At 36.0% G+C, this 25,400-nt stretch overlaps 1 protein-coding gene across 3 annotated transcripts; it reads left to right on the forward strand.

Annotated features, from left to right (window-relative positions):
* Positions 1–59: 59 nt before the first annotated feature.
* On the forward strand, positions 60–24,835 carry STXBP3 (syntaxin binding protein 3). 3 transcript variants are annotated; one of them, XM_074906737.1, is made up of 19 exons: positions 60–163; positions 4,772–4,821; positions 5,563–5,644; positions 7,853–7,929; positions 8,556–8,634; positions 9,974–10,074; positions 12,044–12,198; positions 13,060–13,150; positions 14,077–14,201; positions 15,636–15,740; positions 16,252–16,309; positions 16,517–16,582; positions 17,007–17,087; positions 17,752–17,890; positions 18,478–18,584; positions 19,065–19,163; positions 20,043–20,128; positions 20,967–21,115; positions 23,305–24,514. In XM_074906737.1, exons 1-19 carry the CDS (start codon positions 121–123, stop codon positions 23,394–23,396), a joined length of 1,785 nt encoding a protein of 594 aa, XP_074762838.1. In that variant the 5' UTR covers positions 60–120; the 3' UTR covers positions 23,397–24,514. The 3 variants fall into 3 exon arrangements, with proteins under 3 accessions (XP_074762838.1, XP_074762839.1, XP_074762837.1); XM_074906738.1 differs by having other exon boundaries at positions 123–227; positions 23,305–24,835; XM_074906736.1 differs by lacking the exon at positions 60–163 and adding an exon at positions 444–783 and having other exon boundaries at positions 23,305–24,835.
* The last annotated feature ends 565 nt before the right edge of the window (positions 24,836–25,400 follow it).

Here is a 25,400-nt window from a genome sequence, read left to right on the forward strand (position 1 = left end):
CGAGCCCAGCCCAGCCCAGCCCAGCCCAGCCCAGCCCCCGAGCAGCCCCGCCCGCCAGCTCTGAAGAGGGAGCGGCGGGGCGGGCTGGGGGAGCGGCGCGAGGCGGGGATTGTCACCAAGATGGCGCCGGCGGTGCGGGGTCTGAAGAGACTGGTCTGGCAGAGTGAGTGCGGGCTTCCGCTCCGCGCACTCGTCCCCCGGGGCCGGGAGCGACCTGGGGCCGCTCGGTAGGCGGCCGGGAGTTGTTCGCCGCTGGGGCGCCCCCCCTCCGAGCCCGGCATGTTGAGGTCGCGGGTCCCCTGGCCGCCGAGGGTGGGGTTGGGGCCGTTCCTGGCACGGCCGGCGGGGCGTTAGGAGCCGTGTTAGGAACTGAGGCGGGCGGGCGGGCGGCGGGAGAGCTGGGCCGGGCCTGGCCCGGGCGGCTCTGTGGGGAGCCCGGTGTGCGGCGGAGGCTGGAGCTGGCTGCTCTTCCCCGGCCGGTTCAGTCAGTGACTCGTCGGGGTGGCGGGAGGCGGCGCCGGCAGTAGTAGCACCTGGGTGGATGTAGGTTTGTTTTATTCCGAGATAAGGGTGAGTTATACAGGATACAGCCAGCCATGGCAGCTCTTGAAGAGGCTGAACTGAAGTCAGCTCTGCAAGGATTTCCCCGTTGTTTCTTGAATGGCAGTTTTGGAGAGCGCGCCTGGCTTCAGCAGGGACTCTGGTTGTCTGTCACAAAGTGGCACTGCCTGCTTTATGGTGGGCCTCAGGATTTTCAGAAGAAGAATCTGAAGCTGTCCCCAGGTATTCTCATGAATGGATTGCGGTTTTTTATCTCCAGGTTTAGGAACAGGTTCTGCTGGTGTTTGTTACAGAAAATGAAGTTACAACTGCTCCATGTGTTACTGGCTTAGAACGGCTAATAGTATTTTGGGTAGTGTGAGACCTTTGGGGAAAGGCATTAGCAGCCACCTCATGCTGGACTTAATTGTACTGAGGTTGGGCGTGACTTCATGAACAGCTCAGCCAGCCTAGTGACTGTCTGTCACTGAAATGGGAGGGTCTGGCCGCCACCTCCTTTGCTTCCACCTGCAAGCTCCAATCTGCTTACTTGTGTCACTGGAAGACTAAATAGGAAAAGGGGAGAAAGAGGGAAGCACACTGTTCCTGTGATGTTCAGTCCACTATTGCTGCCATCTGTACCCTGCTCGCATGAGTTAGATCCCTTTGTTTAAAACTTGACCTTTAGAAATCACTACTTTTGCTCTTTGCTTGTCCTGTCTTGCCTTATGAAGTCATTTGTGCCTTTGACTGTGAAGCGATCGATTTATCCTGAGGTGTTTTATAGAAGGCTCAGACCTTAAAAGCAGGAAACCTGATCAAAGCCCTAGTGTGTCATCAGGGCGTATAAGGATTTTCGAAAAAGCTATTGCCAGTATGAACAAGACCATGTGAAAGAAAGATGAGAGTGATGAGGAACCAGTGTGAATAGTAAAACACTTACATTGCAAACTGTTAAAAGGAATCTTCTGCTGAAAAGTGTATGTTGTTAGCTGACTAGTTACTCTAGTCTTTGCAAGACTACAACAACACTGAAAATTCATGAAATAAGTTTTAGACATTGGCTGGCACTCCATTTATGGATAATTCAAGGGCATAAACTGTTGCTTGCTAATATTTCAGCAAATGTGTGGGTTTAAGGCTGGTTTGTATGAAAAGAACATATCAGTGATGCTGATAGTTCGTGAATTTGCTGTCAGTGTGTACATTGACATTCTGTGAATAGGCAGAGTAGTTGTACCCATGTTGTGTGTACAAAGAGTTGTACCTGTGCTCTGGTATGGTGCTGTTAAAAAAACCTTCTTTCCGTTGTGATAGCACTTTCTGTAAGGTGCAATTTTAAACTGAGTCTAAGCAGAAGTGTGTGAAATGGTTACTTCACCAGTTTGTTGTCAGTTAAGTTCACAGTTATGGGGGCTGGGGAAGCTACCTGTATTTAGGAGACAGTAGATCCTGTGAGTAAAGTTATACAATTAACTACATACTGCATGTGTGTCTGTAAATAAGGTTATTTCCACGAGGAATTCTGTTTTTAAATTGATTACAATTTCTAAAATGTGTTCTAGACTTGTATGCTAAGATGCTACCCTTGCCATAGATATCTATATTAATTTTTTTTTAAATGATTCAGCATTTCTGTAACTTAATTTTCCACAACACTTGCTTACAGTGAAAGCTATTTCAATCCTTTATTCAGGAAGTGTGCTATACTCATTAACTTTTTCAACGGGTGGTTTGCCTTTTTTTTTTTTCCCACACAGGGATTTCAGTCTGCTGTTCCTTCACCCCTGTGTATAGTTCTTATCTGGATTGGGAAGTAAAAGTAGAAGTAAAATGCCTTTAATTGAATATATTCAGAGAAGACAGAATTAGAGAAGGTATTTAGGATGCATAGTTGGTATGAAATTCATGAGGAGCAAGTGAAATATTACACAAAAATGGAGCACTATTCATACCTGGGCTTATGATTGGGTTTGGTGCATTCAGAGTGCTTACCGGAGTCAAATGAGATGATTTTGAGAGCCTGTAAACAAGCGTAGGCTAGTTATTTGGGTAAAGCAGCTGAAGCTTGAGGACAAAACAAATAGCCGTTGGAATGTTGCAGGGACAAGTACGCTCTATCTGGTACACTGATAGTGTGGAATAAAATTTCTTTTTATAATGGGAGAAAGTTGACTTCTATTTTTAATTACAGAAAGGAAGTTCAGGATACAACTGGATTATGCATTTGTATGTTCTGGTTTATTTTGTAGGCCAGTAAGTTAAAGTATTGTACAAAAAGTATATTTGATATTTTGGACAAGGCTCTCAGGCACTGAATTTATTAAAAAGAACTGTGCAATACTAAGAACTACTTCCTTGGTAAGAATGTTCTTGGAAAATTTGGAGGTTTATGAAATTTTCATGAGGCTAAAGATTTGTTCTTACACCTTGTGTACAGGCTTAGAAAAATGTAAGTAACAAATACACAGTATAAAAGTGACAGGAAAAAATATGCCTGCATTACGTCCTGTTTTCAGGTATTACCAACAAATACATCTTGGTAGCAGCTATGGAGTGTTGAGTGTTCTGCAATTTATTATAGTGAGTATATCCAAAGAAGTCATAGGAGTTTCTACACCACGCTAGGCAGCCCTAGAACTTGTTGAAAGCTGTGGATTGTGTATAACAGGAAGGATGTTGAATTGGAAGCAACTTGGAGGTCAAGTTTGAGGAGTGATAATGGATTTTGGGAGTTGTATAAGCAGAAAACAGTTCAGTAGAAATGAGCTTGAGTTTGACTTTTTTTTTTAGCAGCGTGAACAAAATACACCAGTTACATCACTCTTGAAGTGTGCTCTTTTGCTTAAGCAACTTTTAAGGCCGGTGTTTTTTGTCAGTTTATTAGATAAAGTGTAAGGATTTTAAGTTGCTCTGAAGAATATCAGTACTGACTTGAACATATTGGAAAGCTAAAGCATAAAGTACTCATCTTTCAAAAGAAACTTGTGTTAGTGTGAGTCTGTGGGACATCACTGTTAAATATGAGAAGCATGAAGTGTGACATATTGGGAGTGTTGTGTGCTATGCAGTGTTAGAGTTGGTGAAACTGAAATGAAGGCTGGATGAACAGGTAAGCTGCTCAGCTGGAAGAAACTGCTGTATTCTGAGGCATTGGAAGCTGGGGGTCGAGATGGAGTATCTTGTGATAGGGACTTGGACATAAGTGAATACCCTAATATTTATAAACACTGAAGAAGTAGGTGTATGTTTTATTGTATGCACACCTACTATTCTGAAACTCCTTATGGTTCTTTCTCTTGGCAGTAATGACAAAAATCTGTGCTGAATTTGCTCATCTATATTTTAGGCTTCTGTTTCTTTTGCTTTCATTTTTTTCATTTGGGAAAAAGGTCCGGCTATTTTAATAGACAACAGTAGTCATTGGCTTAATCTGAAATTCTGTTCTCTGGGAAGAGAGACCAGAATAATCAGAACTCTTTATTCCTATGTTTATAAGCACCAGGTTTTAAACAGTTCCCCAAATTTTATGACTTTTAATTAAATATGTACCATTGCAGTGATATCAAATCTGCATTAGCCTGATAACACCACTCCTGAAAGTTGCAACTTGGTTCTTGTGATTTATTTATTTATTTTTTTTTAAAGTTGTTGTAACTAGATGCTGATTCCTATTGCTGAATCTTGTACAAGCTTTTTAGTTGACATTTCTCTCAAAGCTGTCATAGCAGGAAAAGATAATGCATACCTTAGTTAAGATAACTTTCAATTCCTGAAAGAACTGGTATCTTCTTAGTCTTGCTCTGGAATTCTAGAGAAAGAACAAGGACATGTGAAGTTACCATATATTTTAAAATAGGTTTATTTGTGAATGTGTTGGTCCAACTCTCTTATCTTAGAGTATCTTAAATGTTTAGCGTGTGTAAGATCCATTTTGTAGAAGAGTTCGCTAAACAAACAATGATCATTCAGATCACTTCAGAAAACTCTAATCGTTCAGAGTGATTTTTATGGAGCTGTTTATTAACAAAAATGAAAAATTCATCTACATCTTTCTGAAACAGGCAGGGCCAGTTTGTGGTCAGTAATTCTGTAAAAGTGTTTATCAGTGGTGGGTTTTTTATTTATTCTTTTTAGGTCTTTAATCATGAGTATAAATGGGTGATTTTAGTTTACCAGTTAGAGGAATCAAATTGTTACTAAGAAAAAAAATATCTCTTTCTTCTTACAGAGCTAAAATCATCAGTATTTGATGACTGCAGGAAAGAAGAAGAATGGAAGGTATAGTTTTGATAGAAGTTTTTGTAAGACTCTTGGAATCACTTGAGGTAATCTGTATCACCGAGTATATAACAAATAAGTCTCATTTAATGGGTGGCACTTTCACCTAAAATTGTTTTCTATCCAAGTAACGGATTTTACTTCTGTTAACTCGGATCTCTGTATAATACATGATAAAAAAATCTCAGGGCTAGTAAAGGAAGAACAGAAGGTTATTTGTCTTAATTCTTTTTTAAGTCTTGAAAAAAAAATTAGAAACTGTTTCTGTTTGCCTTCAATTTTCTTTTGAAAGACTTGTACTTTGATAATTTGAAAAATTACACTGCTGTGCGGTACAGGTGAAGCACGATTTGGCAGTACGATACCTGTTAGAGCTTAAGCTGTAAACCAGTAACAGAATAAGTACAGATACATTTAAGCACACCATGGAGTAAATTAGTAGGATATCAAATGATTTATGTCAAAGTGAAAGTTTTAAAATACTTTTTAGTAGGAGTGGTAGGGACAAGCTACTTAATTAGGTTGGAGATCATCTTTTGAAATCCTGTATGTAGGGAGCTGCCTTCTGATGCTATTTGAGATTAATTTCCCACTGCAAAGTTGTTGTATGCAGGTGATGAAAAGATAGAATAGTAAAGTAGATTAATCTTCAAATTTCCATGGCAAGTTTTTAAGGAAATAACATGGGTTTGCTATAGCAGATTAATTTATCTGAATACTTGTTTTTTAAAATATTTTTAGATAATTCTTCTAGATGATTACACTACTAAACTGCTGTCTCTGTGCTGCAAAATGACTGATCTACTGGCAGAGGGTATCACAGGTAAGCATAATTCCTTTTAATATAGAGGTGGCAATATCCCGATAAGAAAAAAAAGAATAAAAATTCTGGTACCCTTGCAAGAAATTGTCTTAATTTGGTTGATGAAGATATGGGATATTAAGACTAGCAATCTTTCTGGCTTGTACAGTAATTACCCAATTGTGGTTTTTTTTTTTTTTTTTTAAATTAAAAATCAAATGTTTCTCTACCTAAAAGCTAAAACGACATTTAAAAAATCATTTAAAGATTGCTGTAAGGTGTTTTGTGTGTACGTGCTGTTGGCTTTGTGTGGTTTTTTTGTGGTTTGGTGGGTTGTTTGTGGGTTGTTTTGTGTTATTTTGGGAGGGGAGGGTGTGGGTGTTTGTTTGCTAATATCCAGGAAGTGGTAGAAAGTTAACTGTCACAGAGTGGTTTTAAGGATCTTAGCTATCAGTTGAAGTTAGGGGAAAACAAGAGCTCAGTAAAGAATTAAGCAAATGTTAGTAAAATGTACAAGAGTAGGCAATTTACTGCATTTTTTTCCTAATGTGTTCTGTAAATGAGTAGTATCTGCTGCTTTGAATTAATCTGTGTTCATGAGCAGTAGATTTAGGATGCAGGGGCAGAGAAACTTAAGTACTGAAGACAAAATAAAAACAGGAGACAATAGTAGACAAATTGATGAGGTGTTTGCAAGCAAGTTGATGTGATAGAGGCAAGAATTTGAGCTCTGTGTTGTGCAGATGTTTTTTTAGCCTTTTCTAAAAATGAGAGCTTTCTGTAATTAAAAAAACCCAAAAAACCAACAAAACCTTGAAACTAAATTATATCAGTGATTACTTTAACTGGAGTAAACCCATAAGCAACATAAACAGTAATTAGATTGTCACTTTTCCAAACAATTTGGATATAGTTTCTAGTGGAGTGGAGTTTTTAATCTTCTGGAATCTTTCTCCTGTTCCTTGGTGTTGGCCCCTGTCAAAAGTGAATAATAGATGGATTGTGACAGATCTCAGTTATTCAGTATGTCTGTTTAGATAAGACTGGTTTTCTACGTGTATTTTAAAAAAGTATTTAGTAAATTTTATGGGCTTTTCTTCCCTACAACTTAAAGGATTTTTTTTTTCTATCATAAAACACTTTTCAAAGTTGCTTTTTATGATTGACCTTTCTGTAATGTTTACTAGTATATCATCCTTCTGAACTTCTTTCCTGCCTGTTTTTGAAATTGAAATGAATAGGCAAAATGTAAATGATCTAGTTTTTAATTAGCTTAGGTTTAGAATTTTAGAAACGCTTTTTCAAGAGTGTTATTTAGACTTACTTGTTTTTCCACAAGTACCAAGACTCACCCTTCTTCAACTATTCAGTATACCATGATTCCTCTGGAAGTATAATAAAAAGCTGTATACATTTCACTTCTTGAAGTGTATTTTTAATCATAAGGAGTACTACTTATCCTTTGTGAAAAACTTTCAGTAAACATGTATCCTTGTCATCAATAAGAAGCCTTTTTATTTTTAGCGAGTATACTATCGAAAAGAACTGGTCGTTCCACGTCCAGATGTCTGGCTTATCTTCCTTGTTCCTCCCTCTCAAAATTACTGAGCAACACGAATCTCTCTGCATTCCCAAGCTAGTGTTCTGCAACACTATATAGTAATGACTTTATTAAATGGAAAAAAACAAGGGTTGAGTGAAGCTGGTTGCTGAAAATGTCTAATTTGTGCCTGCAATTATATTGAAACAGAGTAAGCACACAGGAAATAGGCAAACAAAGGACAGAAGAGGCTCTAGTCCAAAATGATGTTCTCTATAGTTTCATTTTCCTTCTTCAGTGTGCTGGAAAAAGAACAATCTTGCCTAGGCAGTTCTCTTGCGAGATAGTTTGTACTGAGCCCCATAGTTTGAGTGTGTTTGTATTGCCATACTTTTCTGTGTGAGGGCAAAACTCTGCTTGTATAGAATAGCCAGGAAAAATTTAGTCCTAGAAATTTGGTTGACATTAGACTGATGGTTGAAGAACTCTTGTGGTAACTTGTTGTATTTAAAATAACCATTAGATAAAAAATGAAGGCTCTCTTGGCAGAGGATAGGTCCTTGCCACTAATTTTATGGACAACTTGATTGGTGTTAGTTTATCACCTCTATACTAAACTATGTATGATGCTTTCCTTACAGATGCATATATCTGTTAATTGTAAAAATGTAATATTTCTTACTTTATAGTGGTGGAGAATGTGTATAAAAACCGTGAGCCTGTCCCACACATGAAAGCGATATATTTCATAACTCCCACCAAAAAGGTTAGTATTTTAAAGAAAGTATAGCAAGATTTTTTCAGACTGAAAAAGCAATCTTACTTTAACATTTTATTTACTTTGTACTAGTATGCAACGCTTACTTTTTGCGTTTTGTGTGATGCTTCGTTTTCCATGATGAAAAGACAATGCAGTGTCACCATAGAGTACGTTGCAAATGTGTACCTTGTCATCAATGGAGGCACTGTTTCATTGCTTAGATATTAATAATGTCACTGAAAGAGATTTTGTATCAAATAATGGTGCAATACATTGAACAATAGAATTCAAAGTAATGGCTGTAATAAGAGATTACTGTTACTTCCTAAAAATTCTTGAGAGAGTAAGTCTCAGCACTGATATAGGTGGAAAATGATGCAGGTATTCTGCTTTGCTTCCTAAAGTGATCTTGGTGATCACCTGTAATTGTTTATTATTCTTGGTCTAGAATTAAAAATGTTCTACTGAAGCATTTTCTTTTCTTATATGTTGATTTGCAGTACTTCTAAGTGGGACTGGGTAATTAACAGGGCAGGAGGAGAGGAGGGAGGAGCTTTGTCTGGTTATGTGAAGAAAGACAACACACCATAATGTTTGTTGTTTTTTTTTTAATTTTCCCCTATGTCTATAAGTCTGTAGATGGACTTATTGATGACTTCATCACTAAATCATCCAGCAGATACAAAGCAGCATATGTGTATTTCACTGACTGTAAGTAAGCTTTTGTGTTGTAGTTTGATAACTTTATATACATAACTAAGTAAGCTTCTTAACTTTATTTTCTATAGTTTGGTACCTGAAAATTTTGGGTCCTATTTCTTAAGAGTAGACTGGAGACTCAAGTCATTGACTGTATTTGGGTTGCCAGATTGTGGTGACCATGTTGTGTGGCAATACTAATGTCTTTCACAATTACCAAACAATCTTGATCATTCCTCACCTTAGCTTTTAATTTAGCCTGTGTTGAAGAGTGTGCAGGAAGGCAATTCAAGTAAAACTGTGTATGTTTTATATAAGCAAAAGAGTACTCAAAAAATATAATGCATGAGAATTTGCTGCAAGACCAATGTTTTGTGATTGGTTTGGTTATTTTAGGTAGTTCCGTCAGACTTGTGAACCAGTTTTTTTTTTTTCCCCATCATCTGAAAGAGGGTCTCTACTTAGCCCTTGCATGCATGGTATAAATTGCAAAGCAGAGGCAAGTAGTGCAAATGGGGTTAATGCGACTGTGTTCCTTTGTAGTCAGTCAGTGTGACTGAAATGGTGTGTGACCAAGGGAAAACAAAAAACCAAACATGCCACTCAAGGCAGAGGTAGAGTTGTGCAGGGTGCATATCTGCTTCCATATGTTCTCAAAGCAGTTACCAAATTACTATTGGTTTCTTGTTTCATTTTATGCAGCAATTCTTTTTCTGGAAGAATACTCGTATCTTGCTGTACATGCCTTTGTTGTGAGTGTTCAGTTTGAATACTTGCCAAACTTTTCATGTTGAAAGGAGTTAGAAAAATAGCTCCGTCAGTTCCAAGTCTATGGAGTATTTGTGTCATCCAAATGCTCCTTAAGTTCAATTTCTAGACTGGGATCCAATGTAGCCTGTAAGTGTAATAGAACACACTTGAAATTTATAATTAAGTTTCGTATTTCTCTGTGTTTTGCTGTTTGATATGCACACATCACTTCTCCCTTTAACCTTTTTGTAGCTTGGGAAATGTTTTCTCTCTCCTATATGAGAAGAAATAGCAGAAACTTTTGCTTTGATAAAATTGATAGCCTTCACTGCTGCAGACTGCTAATGAGCGTTTTCCAACTTTGCTTGCCAAAAGCTAGTAAAAAATGACTAGTGATGCTTCTTGAAAGAGGTATCAGACACAAAGTACTGATTATACATTCTTTTTCCCTTTAGGAAGATTTGGCAACTTTTTTTGTATGTTAGTGTTAATTGGTTCTTAATTTAGAATTGTCTGTCAGTTCTGAATACTGTAAGTTTGTGAGTTAACAGCTGGAATACGCACAAATGATTTATACTTAGAATCTTCTTATTTCCCCTAGTTTGTCCTGACAATCTTTTCAATAAAATTAAGTCTTCCTGTGCAAAATCAATAAGGAGGTGCAAGGAGATCAATATTTCCTTCTTCCCATATGAGTCTCAGGTAAGTTTAATTCTTTATCTCAACAGCAGAAAATATCCTGGAGGACTATTTTCAAGTGTTGTTCATCTGCTAGAAAACAATTAAATAGAAGGTACCTTTTCTCCTGACAAATTGTATGAGAGACCTGTTGCTGTTTTGGCATATTCCTGGTGCTTGCCTGTATTTTTCAGATGAAAACAAATGCTCTTGTACTGAAAGGTTTATTTTTTGCATTTGACTTCTTTGCAAGATGTGGAGTCATTTTATGTGAGAGGTTAGGGAAGCAATCTGTCCCTTAAGAGAAGGAGAGTATTTTGGCTTGCTTTTAGTAAGCAGTAGAGTTGTACTGCTTTTACTGAGGGGTTATTTTGACAGGTTAGTTTGGTTGGTGCACAGAAATAGGAGTAAGTAGAAATAACTAGATGAAAGTTAGAAAATGACAGCAAATGGATGAAGAGAACTGAAGGGTAGGCGAACAAAACCAAAGCCTCGCTAAAAAGAGGGGAAAAAACCCCCCAACCTCATAACAATGTGGCATACTTTTTATTGAGAGGAAAACATAGAAATCCGTGTTTTTTCTCAACTAAAAATTTGAGACCATCACCATGTTTCCATGTGGAACAACACAGTGGATATTGTGTTGAGAAATAATTTGTTGCTCGTGTACTTTGTCAGATACAGAGGACTGAAATGCACTCTGATACTCGCTGATACCGTGAATCCCCCAAACCCTGTCTACTGTTGGGAATTGTAGAACTAACTGTGAATGTTTCCCATAAGTTTTTCCTGTATTCTTCAAATCTTATGAACAGATCAGGGGTCAGATCTCTAATGTATACCAAGTGGCAGATGAATATAGGAGAGGTTGCTGCTATCTATGTCTTTAGTGTGCTGCAGTCTTCTAGTTTGAAGACACTCCTTGTAATAATATAGGGGTTTTTACTATTTAGACTGAGAAGCCATCAGAGAATTGGTACTGTGATGGTTTTCTAGTGGTGTTAACTTTTTGGGGGAGTTCTGCTACAACAGCTCCTAAGAAAAAAGTTTGGTAGCTTTTTCTGACACATAAGGCATATGAAAATATTGTTGTCCTGGTTCTTTTTAGGACTTACCGTGAAAGTAGAAATTTGGAGTATTTTTCTAAAGTTGAAAATAAAGCCAAGAAGAGACTAAGTGCTGCTTAATTTAGTTTTGTATTCTCAGTATTTTGGGTTGTGAGAACATTGTGAATGCTTAGCAAAGGAGCAGAGAATTTTAACTGGTTTTCGTAATGTAAAATCCCTGGGCCTGCTTTCAGAGGTAGTAAGAGTAAATAATCAGGCTGAGTTCCGAGCAAAGTCCAAGTGATTATCTACTCAAATGAAACAAACATCTTTATCTGGATGGATGTTATTCTTTTTGCTCTGTAGTTACAGAGTCTATCTGAAGCTGGAGAAAATCCATTTACTGATAATGGGATTGTTTCCATGTTTGCATTCCCTTTACTAAACTGTCGAAAAAGCTTTTCTTCTGTGTAGTACTAAACATCTTTTATCAAGGTTTAATGTATTTAAAGAATTTCAGTTCTTAGAGGTAAAGTCTTCATATAATGAACAGACAGAATGTGTAAAATTATGTTTTAAACAAATTTAACTTCATACCTTCTGGGATTGTTCTGATATTGCATTGTATGGCTCTGTATGAGACTGCTGTCTAGTTCTGCTTGTCTTGGGTCCCTCCATCTGTAAAGACAGTAAGCAATTTGTAAAATACAGAATTTCACATAGGGGAGGGGAGTAATAGAGAAAAAGAGTGTGAGAACAAAAATCAGATGAGCTCAACAGGACACAGAAACAGGACTGAAGTGTGGGCTCGTTGGTTTTCTTTTAAAGTATGTTATATATGACTTCTTATTACAGCATGTAGTTTTAAAGTATTAGCAATTCTTTTACCAGATACTTTAGAAAGATACAATTTAAGTAATTATTTTTATTGGTTGTGCTTTACATAGGTATTTACTCTCAATGTCCCAGATGCATTCTACCGCTGTTATAGTCCAACTCTAGAAAAGACAAAGGATAATGATGCTGTAATGCAAGTAATGGCTGAACAAATTGTTACCTTATGTGCCACACTGGATGAGAATCCAGGAGTACGATATAAAAGGTAGGGTGAAAGTTGTGTTGTATAGTCTAGTTGATTTCATTTCTAGGACTTCCCACATTGTTTAATAGCTTGAGGCTGCAGCATAGTTTCTTTTATTTGGATTAATTGTTTTTAATGCATAACTCTGAAATTGGGAACGATAGGAATTTGTAAGGTGTAGGCAGAGCAAGGAATTAGTTCTTGGAGTGTATTTGTATAACAGTACTTACTATACCCTGTTCTGTTATGAACTGCTCATTTCATGTTTGGTCAGTAGGATAATGCTCTAATACACTGCATGCATAATCCTGTCACAGAACTGCTGCTATTTGTAGTTTTGCAGCTCTGCTTGGCATCAAGGAATTCGTAAATTGCTGAGGCAGATGGGATCAGGATTTCTTTGTAGTAGAGATACTGAGGACTTTCTACTCTGTCAAAGCTCTATCAGTGGTGTCTTTGAAGTCAAAGTAGGTATCTGAAATTATGCTCAAGAATTGCATTCTGTGCTGTGAAGTCGTGCCTTATTCTCTGCAAAGGTAACAAAGAAATAAATGCTTGACTGTTTATTCTTGTTCTCTCTCTCTTTTTTTTTTTTTTTTCTTGTTCCCTACTTCTGAGCGAGGCTTTTAGGTGCTGGGCCATATACCAGCTAATGTCAGTCTTTTGGCTGAAGCTGTTTCTACTGTGTGAAATACCTGAAGCATTCAAAGAGTGGAATCGTAATGTAAGAGTGAAAATGTATTGGAAATACTTAGAATGGAGTTCAGAAACTGCCATGAAACCAGAGGATCAGTCTAGGGAGTCCTTTCTGTTTTAAAGGTAGCATTTTAGTGTTTTGATGAAGAAATTTAAGTTATTTTTGCATGCTTCCTTTTTTCCTAGTGGACCATCTGAAAAAGCCAGAAAACTTGCACAGCTTGTTGAAAAAAATCTTGAAAACTACTACAAAACTGATGAGAAAAGCCAAATAAAGGTAGAAAGCGAACTAAAATGTTTGCTTCTTTTCTCTAAGCCTGGGGGCAAAAAAAATCTTTGGAATATGTTTTGACAACAGGTTCTACAAAATCAGATTTTGTTTGTTAATAAATGCAACTAGTTGCCATTTAGTTTTTTGTGTATGACAACAACTTAGAGGTAGTAACTGATACAGTAAATCTGTATGTAAGGAAACATTTATGGGTCACATTAATTTTGTTCAAAAAAATGGCCCTATGATAATGCAGGGGATGATACAAACCTGAGAAGTGGATTACTTTTTGTTTCAACATCACCATCCATAAGGCTGTGTGTAGAAGGGACTTCATGGGACACATTTCAATCTGCAGTGAAGGGATTTCTGTGAAAATCTATATCTTTGTGGGTAATGAATAATGTTTTCGATCTGTCACTACAGATCAGAGCAGCTGCCTAAACGCAGAAGTATGGATTAACCTTTCTGACTTAGTGATATTCCACTCTGCTACAGAAATAAACATACCTGGTGCTACTGCCACTTTACTGAACACCAAAATGTAACTTTTCAGTTGAGTGTTGGGAGATTTTTTTTTTTTGTTATTGCAGCAAAATATAGATAATCTGCTCTGAAATACAAACAATGCACTTGTGAAAAGTCAGTGGAGGACCTTTTCACATATGTGTTTTTCTTCACATTTTTTGTTTGTTAGGTGAGGTTACTGAATGCATTGTAATGGGCTAAGAGCATTGCCTTAAAATTAGTATTTAAAATCACCGTGCTGGTTATTTAAGTGTTTGTTTCTATTTATGTTGATAAACACTTGGGCCATACTTTTAGTTTTTTTCAGGTATTTTTTCAAAAATGTCTGCAGTGCTGTAAAATGTAAATAGATTTAACATGAATTAACTTTCTACTATATGTCTTAACTTTGTTTGGCTTTCTAGGCTAAAACCCACTCCCAACTAATAATAATTGATCGTGGCTTTGACCCAGTATCAACTGTACTACACGAACTCACCTTCCAGGCAATGGCATATGATCTGCTACCAATTGAAAATGATACTTACAAGCAAGTACCTTTTTAAAAAAAAAAATATCTAAGCACTTTATTCTTGATTATAAAATCTCTGGAATTGTTTAGCTGAATTGCACCAGAGCAATGTCAGCTGCTTATATTGCACAAGGGTTGCTTCATTATTAGACTTTCCTTTTGAATTTGCATCTTCCTCTTTTTGTTAACTTCCTCATTTATTTGAGATTAGCTAGGATCTAACTAGCATTTTTGTTAAGTTTTATGTCTTAACAAATTGTATTTTTTTAAAAACAAAGAATTTTCTATTAGACTTGAAGCAAAACCTTGGTCGTGCATGTTCAGATTCTCTATTTTTTTTTCATTTTCTTACCCTTCTTGGACTAACGAGGCAAACAAGACCAGTAAACGAATACTGAGAAAAAGCTCAATTATTTTTCAGGAATGCTCATACTTATAGCTCCAGTAATTTAATTTGTGTAGTTGTTAAAATTTGCATGTTTCTATCCTAAATGTGCATTTAGGTAAGCCATGTTTTAGTTTATAAGCATTATTTCATCACTGTTTGGAATAGTGTGACATAGTTTTGCATGAGGTATGTACTTTGCTGCTAGATTGTTCTGACACGAAAGATTATGGTAAGGCTTTTACTTTCTGATGACCCATTACAACATGAGATCTACTTGCCTTATTGTTAAGTTAAGCAAACAGGAATACATATTTTCTGTCAGAAACACTGAGTGAATATTTTCATTAAAAATGTTGAATTCTATGACTCTGAAACTTGCTGGGCATTAAAGTGTAGCAGAGGTATGTTTTCTAGGTAGACGTGACCTGACTTTCACCATTAATCTTGTAAATTTTTTTTTTTTATTTTTGTCTGCTTTCTGGCTATATACACTGTGTGAGTTTCTGTAAATGTGAAAATGTGTAGTATGATTGCTGTCTTAATTTATCAGTTTATAGAAAAGTAATAGCTGGTCTGTAATGCTATGGTTTGTTGTATATATGAAGTAATTTGTCATGGTTAGCCTGTTTTGTTGGTGAATGGGACTTAATTTTTCTTCAGAGTTACAAAATGTCTTATAGTACGTATAGAAAGCTGCACTTTGCAGTCTCAAGGTGTATTACTTTGCACAGAATTTTGCATTTGAAGCCAAAGGGAAGTTGACATTGGAAGCTGAAGAAAAATTGAGGCGCATGCAAATGTATGATTGAAACTCTAGTTACTGATTGTCATTCAAAAATTCACCTGCTGCTTCTATGTTCAAATATGTAATCTGTAAAATCCTTATGTAAAATATATTGTGCTGGGCAATAGCTTGGCTCATAAATGAAAACCTATATATGTTACTGCAATTGCCATGCCTTTACCATGTATGTTGACTTAACTATAACAATTAATACTCTGAGTTATGAGAATGAGGGGGTGGGGGGGAACCCCAAACCAACTGTCTGAATTTCTCTTGGAAGATACAAAACAGAAGGACCTGCTGGGAAGGAACGGGAGGCAATTCTGGAAGAAGATGATGAGCTCTGGGTGAAGATTCGTCACAAGCATATTGCAGATGTGATAGAGTATGTAAATAAATAGTTAAAAAATGCAAGTTAAAAATTTATTTGAGAGGGAATGTACTTGGGCTATTAAGTATGGATACAGGCAGTAGTAAAGATGGTTTGCAGTATAGACTGCATCCTGTTACATAATTGATGCCAGAAAGAAAAGATACTTTGAAAAATACAGTATGTACAGAATTATGCAATTTTGCTAATTTTAATTACACTTCTTGAGGAAAATGTAAATAAAAATATTTACTGGGAATTATCTTCAGATCTTTTAAGTTTGAAGGGATTATTTTGCATAAAGTACTAGCAAGTTAATTCATCAAATGACATTATGCAGATATCATAAACAAAGTGTTTAACTTCAATTTCCTTTGTCAAAACCCACCCTTCTTTGAAGCAGACCCATATTTGAAGCTTTTATTTTGATTCAGAAGTTCTTGTTGCACAGTTCTTTTAAGATTTTAAATAAAAATCTTAAAAGACTTAAGAACTGTGGTGCTGTTGTATTTGTGGTTTTTTTCAGAGAAATACCAAAACTTTTGAAAGAAGTTTCATCAAAAAGAAAAGCAACAGAAGGAAAAGTAAGTTTTATAAATTCTTGTTGTTCTTCCTGGTAACTTAATTATTTTCAGCTACTCAGATCTGTGTATTTCATGGACTTATTACAGAAATTGAGGTTTATCTCAATGGCAGGTTTTTTAGGGGGGAAAAAAGGCTGCAACAGAATGGGAAACAAGCATGTCAAATATTGGGGGAAAACATTTTCAACTTGTATCATTTCTTCACAGTTATCGATATCTGCTTTGGCCCAGTTAATGAAAAAGATGCCGCACTATCGTAAAGAGATAAGTAGGGTAAGGAGTCTTTTGTAACTACAACTTCACAATAAACAATTTTGTACACTATACTTCTATGTGTTATTGAAGTCTAGTTTTATTTTGTCATCATCCTGTTGTGTGCTATGTAACTTTTCTTCTCAAAATTTTATTAGATGAACATGTGAATTTGGAGATGACTTATTTCCAGGTATTTCATTTTAGCGTGTAAAAACAAACAAAAACCAATCGCTTAAAGGATTTGTGTGCTTTGAGGATTGAAGATAGCATAGCACTTTTATGTTTTAAAAGGTATTATGGGGGTCAGTCTCTGAAGGGCCAAACAGAAAACTCATGATCGTACTGAAGGATAACTGAAGGAATGACTCTTGTAAAATGAGTGCTTGATGTGGCTTTTTTAAAAAAAGACAAGTTATGGCAGCTTGTGTTTTTTGTCTTCTAGCAAGTTGTTCATCTTAACTTAGCAGAAGACTGCATGAGCAAGTTCAAATCTAACATAGAAAGGCTTTGTAAAACTGAACAGGTAGGTTTAAAAAAACCCAAACAAACCACAAACCAAATAACTTTGTGAAAATGCACTTTGTTGGTAGGAATAGATGCTTGTCTTTAACTGACAAAAGTGGTGTGTCTTTTGCCTTTTTTTCCCCCAGTCAATTTTTGAGGTAGTAGTAATAAAGCTAAGTGAAATAGACAAGGTTCTTACTCTGCTGATAGAGGAGGTACTTTTAGAATTTTAGATTTTGTCTTTGAATCTGGCTGGTTTGTATAAGGATCGTCCTTGTTTTATTTCTTAAAAGCTCTTATGAAGTTGCCTTACTATGTTCTGCAGCAGGAGGCCCTTTTAAAATGTCTGGGAAGAGTGCCTGCTAGGGTGAGGCATTACATTGTACTGCTAATCTCAAGTTAAAAGCTGTAACTTACATTTATGTGAAGTCTAGATATCAAACAGTTTTAAATGTTTAAGAGCATTATGTGGTGTTATTATAAAGCTATAACTGTTGAAATAATGTCAAAGACTTTTCATACTGAATTTAAATTGATGCAGCTTGATTGTTTCCTGAAACCTATGGTTTCATAAATACGCATTTCAAACTACACAAAACAATACATTTTTTTAATGACTATTCACTAAACTAATGTTGTGTGGTTTTCTTTTGTGGTTTTTGTTTTTTTTTTTTTTAATTTAGGACTTGGCTCTTGGAACTGATGCAGAAGGTCAAAAAGTGAAAGACTCTATGAGAGTCCTCCTTCCAGTTCTGCTCAACAAAAGTCATGAGAGCTATGACAAAATTAGAGCTATTCTCCTGTATATCTTTAGCACAAATGGTATGATAAGCTGCCCTATCCTTTTTTGTTCTCAGTGCTATGGGCTTCAACTCAAGTTTTGGCATAGTCTAGTATTTTCAGTCAACATCTGTACTGGAGTTGGTGACGAAGTTGGAAAGAAATGCTGTCCATCCTCTAGCTTCTCTTATCTCAGATTAGTAGCAAAGATACTATTGATGAAGAGTTGAGAGGTTCAATACAAGTACAGATCCATACAGTATTTTAGCATCGTTCCTGTGCTTGGATATGTGCAACAGTCTAAATTGTATTTGTTTGCACAGTATTGAAGCTGTTAAAGAGGGAGTTACATGTCCATTGCAACCTGAAAATAAATTTGGTGGGGAAGAATTTGTAGTAGAGGAGGAGGAAATTGGCAAAATGTTGGTTTGGGGAATATGTAACAGTATTGAATTTTGGTCTCAAAAATGGATCATTAAATAACTTTATCTAAAATATAGTACTCTGTTAAACTTAGGGTAGGCTGGCCAAAAAAATAATAATCCTGGACTATATAACAGCCCAGAATGTGAGACAATTGGCCTTACAGTCACATGGTAATTAAGTTGCATGTTTTCCTTATATCAAAGGAACTACCCAGGAGAACTTGGACAAGCTGATCCAGAATGTACAAATAGAGAGTGATAGTGATATGATAAGAAATTGGAAATACCTGGATGTTCCTGTTATCTCTTCAGTAAGAATGTATTTATTTTGTAATTCTCTACCAACCAAGCACTTCTCTACAGCTCTTCCAGCAACTCTTAGACTCTTAGCAGTATTATCTAGTCATCTTTTTTTTTTTTTTTTTTTTTTTGGAAGCAAGCAATTACTAGGAATTCTTGTATTTATGATTTCTCTAAATGGTAAATCCTTTAAACAATTAACATGAATAACTTTCAAAGTAAGATAGAGATAATGTTCTGTCTAAAATCATCAGATGGTGACTTGAGCTAGTTGGTTTTGGAAAGTGTCAGTGTAGTTCCTTGTCTCTGGAATTAGTATTTCTAGTGTATCCTGAAATCTACAGGTATTAATTTTAGTTCTTTGTTGCTATTATCATTAGTTCTTTAAAGTTTCCACTGATCCACCCCCTCCCTCCTGCTACTAATTGGGAATAAGTTTCAAAATTCCCAACAGACTGTATAATACAACCATGTTTTGAAAATCTTTTCAGTCTGCTGCTCAGCAGCATAAACACCCAAGAAGGGACCGTTCTTCAGAAGAAACTTTTCAACTTTCTAGGTGGACGCCTGTTATCAAAGATGTTATGGAGGTAAATTTGACCAACTAGTTAATTCATAGGTGCAGTGCAGAAATTTACTCAAGTGAGCCATTATAGTCAGTTTTTTGAATTCCATAGTATCTTCAGTTACTTTAATACATCTGTTGAGTAAAACGATTGCTTCAAGTCTGTAATATAGAACAGTAGACTGCTGTGTTAGCAATGCTTCTTATTGGAGGTTGTTTTAATGGTGAAGCAAATAAAAGTGAAAGCAAGAAGTCTTTTTGAACAGCTTGTCCTGTGATTGGCAGTGTTTAGTGTAATAATTTAAAGATCTGGATATTTTTTTCTCCAGTGGGTCTTTAAACTGCAATTCAGATATAAACTGTAGATAGGTAGATGCTCAAATGTTACTTGCCAAAAGTGTAGTTGCTTTGTTTTTAAACATATTCGAAAGCATGAGTTAGTGACTGATGTCAAACAGAATAGCAAGTTCACTGGACTTTAAGTCTGACCCAGTGCTGTTATTGATAGATTCTTGGCAACTTTCACATGGTCATCTGTGTCTTCACAGGACCCTAACTTCTCTCACATACTGCTGCACAGAAATTAATTATGTTAGGGTTATTACAGATGAAGAGCTCCTAGTGAAATCTGAATAGTTAAGTCAATATTAAGTTTATAAAGAAAGCATATGTACTCCTAATTCCTTGTGATTTACACAACCCTTGTAATAATTTTTAGCATTATGTGGTCTAGCATTTTGTTATGTAGGAGCATTTTTCATGAGATGCTGTTTGCAATTGGTTGGTCTAAGAAGCTGCATATGCTGGTGTTACATTCCAGTTATTCATCCTAATGGGAAGCTGAAACTTGGTGGGGTTTGGTTCTACATGGCTATTTAAAGCAGGTGTTTGTTTTGCCCTTCAGGATGCTATAGAAAACAAACTAGATTCAAAAGATTGGCCTTATTGTTCCCAGTGTCCTCCTACCTGGAATGGTTCAGGAGCAGTGAGGTAAATTGTTTAATTTCCCGAAACATTATTTACCTATTTCCCAGTATTTTTGTCATGTGTGTTCTGGAGTGTTATAAAATTGTGCTTACTAAGTGGTGAAATAATGTATGTAAGGTAGTGATAATGTGTAAAACCTGTATTTTATTTAATCTAAAACATACTGAACTTGGTTGTAAGCTTAATTACTCTTCTTAGCCATATATAGCTTTTTATTTGGAGTATCTCCCTTTTGCTTCAAAATTAGAAATAACATTTCCCTATTCCCAGAATGAGATGTTTAAACCATTGGAGGCTTCTAGCTTAAAGGGGTTTCAGGAATGGATTATCAATATTCTGTGACTTAAGCAAAAAATGTTTTCATTTTTTCTGAAAGTTATTTCTGCTGTGGCAGTGGTCATGTCATTCTTGAAGTTAATGACCTCAGTAAGGTAAATTCAACTTCTGTAGGCTCTCTCATTAGGGAATAAGAGCTTATTAGATATTTGACCCCTGTTGTCAGGTGATGCTTTAGAGAAGTCCAGAAAAGTTGGAAGTCTTGAAATGAGTTGTCTGCTAATGAAGGTAAAATGGTGTTCTTGGTAGAAGGCCTTTGTGTGTGAGCTGTGTGTGCTGCAAGGTTTTTGCTTTGTATTTATTTTCCACCTTGTGATAACTGAGTAATTTGAGTAATGTGCTATTAAAATTGTTTTAATTATTGATTTGTTTAAATTCTTTTGCCTAAATTATAACCAAACCATGAACTACACAACAGCTATTGTTACTGCTTGTTAACTGCATAATTTTTGCCAAAAGTAATCAGTAAAGCTATATAAATGTCATCTTATTAAATCTTTTACAGTGCACGCCAGAAACCTAAAGCTAGTTATCAAGATGAGCGAAAGAGTAGTGCAAGACTGATTATATTTGTGATTGGTGGAATTACATACTCTGAGATGCGCACTGCCTATGAAGTTTCTCAAGCTTACAAGTCCTGTGAGGTTGTTATTGGTAAGCTTGTCGTGGGAAAAGGGTGGTACATAGGGATTTACTACGTGTGTTTCTGGAAAATGTAAGGATCTTTTTTCTTCCATTCCTCGAGTTGGTTCAGTAAACTAATATATAGCCAGAGTATTTCCTAAAACTATGTACTTAGAAGTATCTTTTCAGTTTATCTAATTTGCTTGATGTTTGGGTTGGTTTGGTGGTTTTTTGGTTGTGTTGGTTTGGGGGTTTTTTGCAACAAGGTGTTAAGGACAGTGAATACAGTTATGCTCTGCAGAAGAATCATTGTTAATTATGTCAAAGAAATATATTATTAAAGTAGCCTGATATACAGATCTGTTTAAATCCTTTTTGCTATATTTCTTTGCATTGAAGTTTCCTCACAGACTTTTGCATCTACCTGTCCTCGACCTTCAGCTACACTTAGTACTCTTGTTACTTTTGGTATTAGTAGGAAAGCTGGCAGAGTAGTGCAAAACCACTCACTTCAGAAGGGAAGGAAGACAAGTTTGTGTTGTTGGTTTTTGTTTTTTTACTTTTAAAAACCAAAACAAACCCCTTCCTCCTCAAACAAAACAACCCAAAAAACTTCTTCAGTGTAGCTCTGACTTTGCAACATCTTCTAGTTCTTGTCATGGTTTCTTCAGAGACTTGACACAAACCACACCATAATTTATAGCTTTTGCCCTGAAAATTGAAGTTATCTCCCTAATCTCTTTAAGATTCAGCAGTAAATGCATGAATTACCAGCTGGGGTAGTAATCTCTTAGTTGATATCTCAGAGGCAGCAAATCCTTGTTCCATCAGCCTGTGCCTCAAATAATTACTATTTACAATTTAGGTGCTAAACATTTGCATATATGATATATCAAAACAGAGGTCCTAGATACAGAAACTTACCAGAGACCTGTATCAGTCTGTAGTGACAGCTGCTGTCTGGGTGCAGGCTTATCTAAAGCATTCTAAATTGCTTGAGATGCTTCTGTCTGGCAATTAAATTTTGTCTTACATCCAATCCTTTCTGAAACTCATCTGCCATAATTTTAAATAAATACATACTCTTCCCTGAAGCAATGACAACCTTGACTCTGAGCTCTAGAGTCTGTTACCTCAAAATAGTAGGGTGTATTGTAGTGCGGCTTGTGTGTGGCTGGATTTTTTGGTTTATTTTTTGCTTGCTGGTTTCATTGGAGGTGACTGAGGTAGGTTTGATGCTGGTCCTAGTTCTGCTTTGCAGTGGAAAGACCAGGACAACAGGAATGTAGTTTAACAAGACTGTCTTCATCTGAGACTTGTTTACAAACCCATGTTTATTGGAGTTCACTCTTTCACTGTAATATCTGGCACAACTACAGTGCCATCTTCCCTCTTGTTTAAAGATGATTCTTGTAGTTTTGTTTGTAATTCTGATTTCTGAGGGAAGGTGATAACTCCCAGATTCCATGCAGCTTACTGCAAGATGAAAATCTTCCTGTATTCCTGATTCAGAACTTGAGGGATATTAGTCCATTGAGATTGACACTACTAAAACTAATGGCCCGAGACAGCCCTAATGTTAAACAGTTGAGAGTTCCCTATATAACTGTAGGGTGACCCTTCATGGCAGAAGTTGTAATGACTCTCTTATGAGAAGATAGGTAGTTGTGCACTCCTGAATAATAATAAGGATTTTCTTGCTCCAGACTTGGAATTTGTTGCAAATTTTTCAAGGAAATATTAGTCAATAAAAGCCAATTTTCTGTAACTGATATTTCTGTGGAGAACTACTATTTGTGATTATCTTTAATACAGATGGTTTCTTGATTCTAGGATAAAGCCTGTCATTAATGTGCCCTTTCATGGAATGGGCAGATTTTTTTGCAGACTGGGACAATGGCATACAGTGAAAGAGGCCCAGGTTCAAGCCTATGTTTCAAACAGGGCAGAGCAGGGACTTGAAACTTGTATCCAAAGTAAGAGTCCTAATCTAGATGTCTGGATGTCTCAGTGTGAGGAAGAGGGACACAGCCTACCTAACAGTGACATATATTATATGGTGACACTTTATATGATGACACATGAAAACACTTTGAACTGTTGTAGTTTTCAGTTTTCCAGGTACAGTAAAAAACACTGGCATGTAACTTTTTTATAATGAGGGTATGTCTGAAAGTCAGAATTTCAGACTGATACAGTTACCTATGTTCTTTTGTCAGGTTCTACTCATATTTTGACACCTAAAAGACTACTGGATGAAGTGAAGAGCCTTAGTAAACCAAAGGATATGGTCTGCAATAAGGATGAATAGAAATGGTGATGTTTATGATGCACTGGGAAAAGACAAATAGTATGTACATGTCCTTATGGAACTGACGTGTCTAAATACTGTACCAGGACACTGCATGGTTCTGACTAATGGAATGTCATTTTTACAATTGATATTTGCTGCTTTTTTGAGGGAGTGTAAGGCAGAGAGAGTTAAAAATCAACATATGTGTTTCTTAGGTTGTATTTAGTATAGACAGTGTCACACTGTAAGTGCTTTTTCAGAAGGGTATGTTAATTCCTAACAAATTATGCTAAAAATTACTGTGATTATATATACACTGGAATTGTCTTTGAGAACTGTGAAACCTTTCTATAATAGAGTTTATTTCTAAAAATGACTGGATTAAAAAGGGCCTAGGTTCTTAGAGGCTTCAGAAGAAAATTTGTAAATATGAGTTTATGGTAAAAATATTTCATACAAGTGCAGTGTCTTAAAATAATATTTCTGTAAAATAACTCACTGAAAATTCTTTAAATACACGTAATTGTGAAAAAAAATTTTTTTAGATGGTGGTGGGTAAGGTAGAAAGCTAATCACGTAAGTGCTAAGCAGTTCTAATTTGAATATATAACTGGAGAAATGCAACTGTGCACTGAAGTACACTTTATATTTAAGTATATATAGGGATTATTACTAAAGCTTTTCAAAAAAACTTAATTTCTTACGAACTTCCTTCTGATTTTGTCTCCTTAGTCTGTTTTAGAAGTTAAATTGCCTACAATATAGAGGTTCCAAAATTTTAAGCATAAATTCTCTTTTGAAGGAGTGGGATTAGGGGAAGAGGAGAGGAAAAGAAGGGGAGCAGTTGAATCTGTCAGATGACTTGGTAATTTAAAAAAGAAAAGCAAACAGCAAACAAAACAACAAAACCTGGTGCATTCAAGAAAATTTACTGTTTTCTTCTACTTTGTTCTATATTAAGAAAGCAATACATAAATTTTTGTTGAAGGGGATCAAATAAATTCTAAATTGTATTAATTTTGTAATATTGGTAACATTTAGATTTGTCTTAATGTTACTTAAGCGATTAAAATTACTAACCTTTTAAAGTGATGTTGTATTTATGTGCCTTGAAATGAGAGTTTGTTTATTTTAAAATGTTGCGGGACAGGGGCATGATAAGGATAAATGGCTGTAGCTTTCAAATGCACCTGCATGAGTTATGCGCCTAATATATGCTGACTTTATTTTCAACAGGAATACAGGAACAACACCTTTTTTCAATAACTGGTTCATCAAACATGCATGAAAAATTTTTTTAAAAATATCTATAGCTTTTCTAAAGTCTACTTGCTAACTATAAATAATCACAGTAAAAATCCAGAGTAAAAGCATGTATTTAAGAAATGCAGTGTTCACCACACTTTGAAATCAGTATTGAACAGATGCTTATATATAGTCATTATACTTGGGCAAGAAGAACCAAAGTTAGGTGTAAAAGCCATATGTAATTGCAATTTTTTTCCTAATCCCAGAATTTTTAAAGCAATAACTAACTAAATAATAAATAAAGAACAGAATAACTGATATCAAAGTCCTTCTTAAGGACTGAAATAGTTTATTTATTTCAGTAGTATATAAAATCCATTGTATTGATGTTTACTAGTTGTGTAGAACTGAAGAAATACCAGCTTGAAATGTTGGATTGCTTCTGCATATTCAGCACTTAAGCCTAAATCAGACATTTGGAAGAACTCTTAAGTGCAATCAGTAGCTCAGAGTTTGATAGCTGATAAACACAAGGTTAAGACTTTTGAGTTTTCTAATCCATCACCCATTTCTCCCAGAAGGCAAAGCCAAACATTACTGTAAAGGTGATTAATAGAGATGCTTTAAGACAAGAAAACTGATGGCAATATGTAGCCCGAAACAGCTCCTGGTTTCTTACAGGAGTTTGTGAAGGAAGTGGCGGGGGTGTGCGTATGTGTGTGTAGTAATTCTTGTAAAGATGTTTAGGTTTTTTTTTTTTCCAAGGATCTTCTT

This window comes from Athene noctua, chromosome 5 (assembly GCF_965140245.1).
Source record: "Athene noctua chromosome 5, bAthNoc1.hap1.1, whole genome shotgun sequence".
In the NCBI taxonomy this organism is placed as follows: Eukaryota; Metazoa; Chordata; class Aves; order Strigiformes; family Strigidae; genus Athene; species Athene noctua.

Excerpts from the sequence above, each read along its gene's own strand:
- STXBP3 (XM_074906736.1), top strand. The coding sequence starts at position 597 with ATGGCAGCTCTTGAAGAGGCTGAACTGAAGTCAGCTCTGCAAGGATTT. Across the intron at positions 13,151-14,076 it reads ATGAGAAAAGCCAAATAAAG|GCTAAAACCCACTCCCAACT; the intron begins GTAGAAAGCGAA and ends TTGGCTTTCTAG. Across the intron at positions 14,202-15,635 it reads ATTGAAAATGATACTTACAA|ATACAAAACAGAAGGACCTG; the intron begins GCAAGTACCTTT and ends TTCTCTTGGAAG.